This window comes from Anas platyrhynchos, chromosome 33, assembly GCF_047663525.1.
Source record: "Anas platyrhynchos isolate ZD024472 breed Pekin duck chromosome 33, IASCAAS_PekinDuck_T2T, whole genome shotgun sequence".
Lineage (NCBI taxonomy): Eukaryota > Metazoa > Chordata > Aves > Anseriformes > Anatidae > Anas > Anas platyrhynchos.
The window spans coordinates 7,193,627-7,202,059 of record NC_092618.1 but is presented as its reverse complement, the minus strand read 5'-3'; the positions used below and the strand labels follow the sequence as shown (position 1 = coordinate 7,202,059).

Here is an 8,433-nt window from a genome sequence, read left to right as displayed (position 1 = left end):
CCAAGCTTAAAAGAAGTTGCCCTAAAACAACAGATCAATCTTAATTAAAGGTTAAAGTTTGGGCTACATGATCTTAAAGGTCTCTTCCAACCTGAATGTTTCTATGAATGTCCTTACCTGTCACGCTTGGATTGTGGGAAGAAGGAATCACGGTGCCCCTAAGGGCTGTGGGATGATTTTTCCCTGTCATCCATCAGGTTAGGGGGAATATTACATTATATGGTCCAGAATAGCGCCCAGTTTAATGTTTCTGAAAGATAAAACCTGGAGCAAGCTTTCTGACAGCAGCACTGATACAAGCTGATGAAATGCAGAGTTTAGCAAAGAACTTACCCAACGTGAAACTAATCTCTGTAAGTCAGGAGTGGTTTATGCCAAATTGCTTAACTTTCAGGTCCCGCTCTGGAAACAGAAGTCAGGGCATGGAGATGAGCCTGTTGTCTGGGTAAGGCCCTCTGTTCTTTCTTTGTCAGTATTTAAGTGCGTGCCTCTGTAGCTGAGGTCTGCAGGATCAGAGGTGGGTAGTGTTAGGTACCTCTGCTGGAATGAATTTAGGTTTATGTCCCCCCTGAGCATCAGGAAGCACTCTGTATGTGCCAGAGGTCCCTTCCGACCTCAGCCATCCTGTAGTTCTATATTAGTATTTATTATTCTTCTACAGCAGCCTAAATGCAACCCTTTTATTGTTCACAGGGAAATAGCAGTGAGATGGCCCATAAAACCACCAGGTGACAAAGCTTAGTTAGCATCGGTAAGAGTGCACAACAGTTCTGTGAAAATTACTGTCTGGTTTTGTTGGGGCCTGCCAGCTTTGTAGGATGTTAAATAGATGTCTTGTAACAAGCTGACGGGTGAAAATATCCATATAGGTCTGACATGGGATGGAAAAATGTGAGCAATACATGTCTTCAGGTGCCAGCTTGTATGTAAGCTCTTCCAGAGTTTTTGGCGTGTCATTTAATTTAATGTAGTTCAGTAGTTGCCACTACAGAATTCCTTTTAAAGATGTGTAGTTATGGTTATACTGTATGGGAGGGAAAAAATCAATTTTGCGTGGCAATTTGTTTCAGAAATTCTGTTTTAAAAAAAAAAAAATCTGTGAATTTCTGAAATTCTGTCCTTACAGAATCATTTTCTGGAAAATTATCAGTGTGTTTATATTGTACAAAAGGCTTGGTTTAAAAAGAGGTCCAAGTGTTATCGGGATGATCTGAGAAGGAATAGGAGTTAACAACAAGTATCTTCAATTTACTTTTTGGAAAACTGCAATGAGTGTAAGTAACTAACACTGAAAATAGTAACTGGAGTTTCTCCAACCCCCTGCCATACCCGTGTTTCCTACATGTTAAGGAATCAAAGATGTGGTATGAGGACCAGCATACTCTTCAGGTTAGCTGCCCAGGCTGATACCAAAGAAGGCTACAAGTAATGGGGAGAATAGCAAGGCTTACCAAAAGGCACGAGGGCTGAGGCAGGCATTAGGAAACGTCTCTCCTGGTGCTGGAACATCACAGGCGCGATACCCGAGCATCAGAAAGCAGTCTCTAAAGAAGAGAAGCTGTAGCCTCAGCTTCCAGGAGGCTTTTTTTCTACTCCCTGTGCCGGTTTCTGGTTAACAACTGTTTAACTCCTGACAATTACCGTTCTTCCCAGGACTACCACGTTATCCTACTTCATGTTTCCAGTGGGGAGCAGAACTTCATTTATGATCTTGACACAGAGCTGCCATTCCCCTGTCCTTTTGACGTGTACAGCACGGAGGCCTTCAGGCTGGATGACAGCCTTCATCCTGAATTTCACAGGTGAGGACAAAAAAAATAAAGATGAAGAGCATGAATTTTATTTCATGAAGTCCAAGTTGAAGTTGTCTCTGTGGATATATACTGATAGAAGTCTTCTGTTATACTCCAAGAAACTCAATGCACTGCATTATTTTTCTAAAGCTCTTTAATTGCTGTTGTTTAATCATCAAAAGCCTTTCCTTGCTGATGTTTGTTCTTAACAGCCCAGCAGCTTAGCCCAGTGTTTCTGAGTGGAGTATTTAACTAAGCCAAGGCTCCCTGGGAGGAAGAAAGGGCTCTTCTCCAGAGTGGCTAATGCAGCGTTATGTACATATATCTCTTGATACAATTTTGCATTGCTGTTCAGGAAAATCCGGATGATACGAGCAGATCTGTACCTGGAGACGTTTGCTTCGGACAGATCTCACGTGAAAGATGCAGATGGGAAATGGCAGAAACCTCCTCCCTCGTACCCCTGCATTGAAACAGCAGGTGAGCTGGCAGGACTCCTTTTTCCTTTTAACAGAGTTGAATGATTCAGTCAGAGGTGGGTGCAATAAATAAATGTGCTTTTGGACATGTGCTTTGGAAGCGTATCCAGCCAGCGCAGTGTGTGGGGACAAAATGGGGCTCTGCAGTGCTTGCCTTTTCCGAACATGTAAAGTGTAGCGTGCTTCCTGGCAGCTGCCACTGCTGTTATCAAACACGAACTGCTGGTCTTCAGAAACTGAGCAGAGAGTAAGAGGTATGAAATGTTGCAGTGGGGAGCTGAAACAGAGGCCAAGCAACCTGCCTAGGGTTGGAAAGGGAATTTTTAACACGGTGATTACCCCACTTTTTTTTATCACACGGCGTTTCAGCTTACTCGAACCAGGTGTTTGCCAAGCTGGCTAATGTTTGCCATGTGCTTATTCTCTCCTTTTCTTCCCAGATGGAGAGAAGTGTGGTGAAGTTTTGTTTTGGTGGAGTTTGTTGATGCTGTGCACGTTTGGTTTTGCTGCTTTTTTAATAATACAATGCTACCATGTATTTCTGTTAGAGAAGGTGGGGTCAAAGGAACATGTCTTGTGTCTAGAGCCAAGTTTATTGTGGTTTTAAGCTACAGGCAAGTTAATTCACAGTTTTTGTGTTGCTTTCTAAGAAAGTTTGGCGTTTCACTTGGGTATAAATGAGTTATGAATGGGGGCGGGAGCACAGGTACAGCCTTGTGAAGCAGTTTTAGAAATTCCAGGCTATGAAACACCTGTCTCAGCCAGCCTCCAGGTCATCCTTGGGACGTTGGTAGGTAGCTAAAGATGCAGAGACTTTGGTTGCTCCCATACTTCATTCCTTAGCCTGTACCTTGCCAGGCTGGGAGGAGCATCCCCAAGTCATCCAGTCCAGACCCTGCTCAAAGCCGGTGCAATTAGACTGAGGGGCTTTAAGACTCTGTCTGGTCTAGCCTGGAACAACTCCAGGGACGGCCATTGCACCACCTCTCTGGGCACAGTGTTCCAATATTTGATCCCAGCTATGAATTCAATACAATTCCAGTATGCAACCAGAGTTTCCTGTGTTCCCACTCGAGTGCTTCGCTTCTTGTCCTGTTGCCAGCCACCTGGAAGGCTCTGAGTGCACCTGTGGTGATGTGCTCTTGTCTGGGCAGTCACCTGGGTGTTGCAGGGGACGGTGACTGCTTACCCTGCGCCCACCCAAGGTGGAGGATCGCTGACTGGGTAGCTCTGGGATTGGGGTCAGAACAGGAGGAGACTCTGTCAGGTCTAGGACATCTCGTTCACACTGCCTTTCGCTCAGTGCAAGTTTCTCAGGCTTTGGTTTTGTTTTTCCTTTCCTCACCTGAGGCACCTCGTAATGGTGTGTGCTTCAATGTATGCACAGTCTTATCAGGCATAAAGCACCTGATTTCAACCTTGATAGGAAGCCGGGTGGCTGACCTTTGGTTAGTGTAAAACAGCCTGGGACATTGATGTTCATCCACGCCAAATGCCTTTACGGATAATTGCTTCCTCCCCACTTAGAGTACTCTCTTTTCCATGCTAATTTGTGTTTGTGGAAGATTAAATTGCTCGCTGCTGGTGTTAGAGGTGACTGTAATTTAACAGCTGGCGGAATTGATCACGTATATGGCTTTAGTGCCAATTTATTTGTGAGATCAGAGCATTACATTACTCCTTGAGGTTATATTGCTGTCATTTAGAGAAGCCAGAGTCATAAGCTCTTGAGAAGATGACTACAAAAGCTTATCAGTTACAAGGACTCATATTACATCTATTTGGTCTGTCTTTGATGCTAAACAAATGCTTGAAGACTGAAAAATAGCATAAATACATATTTTTTTTAATGTATATGAGCATTGTACTGTTAAAAAGAAATGAGCTTGTGAACTTAGGGTATTTAAAGAAAATCAGCGCTCTGGTGCTGCTGCGTCTTAAAGGATGTTAGTTACACTCAACACACCCTGCTTCTCTTATCCAGTGGGGTTTTAAAGCTTTTAGTAAACTTACTTAAAAGATGGGAGGTTTTGTTCTTGATACTGAAATATTGCCTCTTCAGGGCAGAGCAGCTGCTGAGCCCAAATAGAGCACTTTGGGCAAGGAAATTCTGTAGCATTTAAGTCAAATGTAGGCCAAATAGGGTAATGTAAATACCCACTGTGGTGCTGGGACAAGGCACTGGGACCAGTGATGCCTTTTTATGAAGTTTACGAGGAAGTGTTAAAGGACTGTGAAATTCCTGTTGGAATTCAACCAATAAACTATCAGGAACCAGTGAAGCATTTTTTTTTTCCTAATACTAACTCAAAAGGAATAATTCTTGTGTTGGAATAAGTCTTGTGTTGGCAGTGCTCTGGCCTCTGTTCCTCTGCTGCGGGTGCTCATCCTGCTTTTTTAAATAAAACTAAACAAGATCTGTTTTGAGGTGTGGATTCACCATTCTGGAGCTGGCTAGCCCAGCCTGGGGTTTTCTTTTAAGTCTTCCTCCTACAAATGAATGAGGTTTGATTCTGCATGGTTTAAGTCCCGATGAGATCAGCCCTCCTTGCTGCAAGCCTGTGTAAAATCCAGCTTGCACCCTGCAGTTACTCAGGTCTTACTGCTTCGATACAACTGGTAGCACCAGCTCCTAACGCTGAAAAGCCTCGCTTTGATTTTCAGTTCTCCCCAGGTGTTTGGCAGCACACAGGCAGAATGGATGTGTAAAGGCTTTTTGTTCTTCTTATTACTACTGAAATCCCTAGAAGCCATGAATTCTGGGGGTTTATTTCTGAAGAATGCAGGTAGGGCAGCTGAGGAACTGTGTGGGTGCCGTGTGTGATGCGTTTCTGTAAGGGGCAGCTGCTAGACAGGGCAGGCAGGTGGCTGCAGTTCCCTTCTGTACCTTCTCCACAAGGTAATGGCAGGATCCTAGCGGAAGGAAAGAAGGACTGATACAGATCTAAGCAGCTCATGCGTGCTATAACCTGATTCCCATTTGAAAATAAAACTGTTGTGAGAAACACCTCAAATAATTTTCTTCAGACAGGATCTTCTGTGAAGTTATTTTATTTGCGAGTGCAATGGCATGCGGCCTGTCGATCAGGAGCGTATTTCAGTAAACAAACCATAACCTTTTATTCGCTATTACCCGATGCCTGATCACCTCCCCTGTTTCCTCACTGAATCCTCTCTGGATTTATTCTTCATTCCCCCTCAGCCACTAGATGCCCTAAATATTTGACTTCTCTTTTTCTATGAATTTTAATTTATTTTCCAATCCTTTCAAGCCCTGTTTTCCCAGAAATTCAAATAGCTTGTTAGTGCCTTCCTTCACAGCTGTTTTCTCCTGTCCTAACAATAAAAGATCATCCACATATTGTTACAGCAACACCCCCTTTGGAGGTTGGAATTACTCCAAAAACTCCTGTTGGCAGATGCCACAGGTATCGTGGCTGTTAGGCTGTGCACTGTCAGATGGCGTTTTTGTTTTGTCCCTGCTCAGGGCAAAAGTGTCAGACTTGATCAAAAAAGAAATGAAAACGTGCACGGATCTCGGAATGCACCAGGTAGGTCTCACGGACTGTAAACAAAGTGAGTTTGGGCAAAGAGGAAGCCTTAGCTCTGTGCGTGCCCAAATGCAGACTAGTGTAACACCTACAGCATCAGAGGAGGACTGTGAGCGTGTTGTAAATCTTAAAAATAAACAGCAGATTTTTCATTATTATTTTTTGCCACTTTTTATCTGCTTCAGAAAAAGGCTTTTGTGGTGGTCTGTTTTTGCGGAGCTGTTGGCTAAAGCTGTAAGGTCTCACATAAGTGTACAGCCTTTAGATGTGACACGTGAATAACAAGGATGACAAAGGGGGACTTCTGTCTCCTGAACCAAAGGAGATGGGAGAGCACTCGTGTTTTCCTACAGGCAGTTACATGGCTCTCATACTGCTTTAGTGCCACCTACTGACTGGTCTTTAGACCATCTGCTCTTCGCGGGATGGTGAAGCTTGTTTCTTCTTCTTGCTTGCCTGTTACAACAGGTTTTGCTCTCATTAAACTCCTGATGCACTGTGTTATGCCCTGCCACCACCCTCCTGACTGTCAGAGACTGTTTCCCTTCCTACAGACAGTGTGACAGCAGCTCCCAAGTTGCTAACAGCAGCTGCTTTGGTTGTGACTCTGCTGGAACAATCCCCCCTTGGGCTTCTTCACCATTCGCAGAACATTTTAATTAAATTATTCTTCTGCTATGCTCCGTGCACATAAAGCAGGGACTTGTTTATCTTTCAGATCTTAAACTACATGAGTAATCACATTAATTGTAAAATAAAAGCATCTGAGAGGAAAAGACAAGCTGGGGATTGGAAAACAAGCTTACCAGGCTACCTGCATGCTGGAACTGTTATCCTCTGCCGGTTGTTCTGGAGTTCCAACAGAAAATTGCTGGGCTTGTGCTATTTTAAATCCCCACGTAGTCGAGTAGAAAGTGGCCTAGTGCTGGCACTTGTGGCAGCAGTGGGACTGTGGTTGAGAGAGTTTTTGATGTTCAGTACCCAAAGGGGCTGACAAGGAAAAGGTCAAGTTAGGGGCCAGACCTTGCAGGTGCTGAGAGCTGGGGCTCAGAAAATCCCAAAGCTGTGCTGCAGCGTAGATATGGTGTAAACAAGAGGGCTGCAGGGGCTGCGTGTTGGCTGGGACTGCTGGGTATGGGATTCCCAAACGTTGTCTTCCCTTCCTCGCTTACACTATCTGTAATGGTGAGCCTAATTACACAGGCTTTTTGCAGCTGGAGCAAATTCCATTTCTATGGAATTTGGTTCTGGTGGCTCTGTATGGTCTGCAGAGCTGTTGGACTGCTGCTCAGCAAGCGTGCTGTGAGCTGCTCTGAGTTATACTTTCAAACGGTTTTTCTTGGGATTTTCATGGTAGCTGTATGTGCTACAGAAGCTGAATCGGGAACTCTGACATTTCACTTCTCTGCTCTTGTTTTAGATTCCAAGATGAACTTGGATGATTTCATCGGTATGAATCCCAGAGTGGGCTGGGGCTCAGTGCTGCCCTTATCGGACTTTGTGCGCCAGTTTGGCAGACAGACTCATCTCAGCTGCTCCGTGAAAGCACAGTGAAGTAAAGAAGCTCTTTCTGCTGCAGGTTGCAGGTGGTTTGATTTGTTTTGCTGCTCTTACATTGTATTTATGAATGGTTTACATTTCTTTATATGGAATAAGCGTTTGGGCAAATACAGTACCCAGGGTACACTGAACTGAATAAAGTCTTTTATTTTTATTACAAAAGAGTCAACGTCTTTTTTTTTTTTTTTTAATAAATCAGATCAGAGGTTGACATCCCACCATAAACGTGTTGCTCTGTTGTAAACAGAGGCCACCCTTGCAGCTCCCCCCACTACCAAAACCTCGCCACATAAACCCAGCACCTGGGCGTCACTCAACAGAGCCATTGAGAACATCAGAGAACATCAGGTTGTCATCCCTCCAGACATGAGTTTGCTCCTTGATGAAACTACTGAGCTACCATCCTGAGCTGGTTCCTGGTGGCTGAAATCCATGGCACGCTCCCTTTAGTGAGGCTCAGATAGGAGAATTTGCCACGTTTGGTCTAATTTCAGGATCAAGGCTGTTAAGGAGAACAGAGACAACCATTATTCAGAATGTAGAAGTTAAAAATCAGCATGAAGAAACGTTCCTTTTTCTCTTTACTCACTCTTTAGCTTGTCCTTTCCCACAGAGAAGTCCTGACTTTCTGTAGTCCATTCCTATTACAGTATTTATGTGCTGAGAGTCCCCGTGTGGTGGCTTTTTGGACTCGGTCACCCTTGAATTAGGCATTGAACAAACAGAAAAAAGTTCCTCACAGTCCCACTCTCTCCTGGCTTCTCTGTGCTGGTGGTCACTGGAAATTCTCCAGTAACCCAACACTACAACGTTTGCTACTGAAAATGTTAGGGCAAGGCCCTGACGGCCTGACATCCACGCTGGGGTCACCCTGTCCCATGGGTCGGTCCTCTCGCTTCCACCAAACTATGGATGCAGTGAGTTGGGATGGGACAGAAGACCCATGTCTGTCCTGCCTCTTTCTCCTCTGCTGCTTCCTTTTTGTTAAGAATATCATTTATTCAATTCAACCTCTTTTACGTGCCTGTTTGGGACTTTAGGGGAAAAAAA

At 44.4% G+C, this 8,433-nt stretch overlaps 1 protein-coding gene across 1 annotated transcript; it reads left to right on the top strand.

Annotated features, from left to right (window-relative positions):
- Positions 1–310: 310 nt before the first annotated feature.
- On the top strand, positions 311–7,545 carry LOC140000356 (protein N-terminal glutamine amidohydrolase-like; the record flags this gene model as incomplete). The annotated part of the gene is made up of 4 exons (XM_072030225.1): positions 311–445; positions 1,654–1,802; positions 2,149–2,273; positions 7,244–7,545. Coding segments are annotated over 4 exons (543 nt in total), but the record flags the coding sequence as incomplete, so codon positions are not given.
- Between the last annotated feature and the right edge of the window lie 888 nt (positions 7,546–8,433).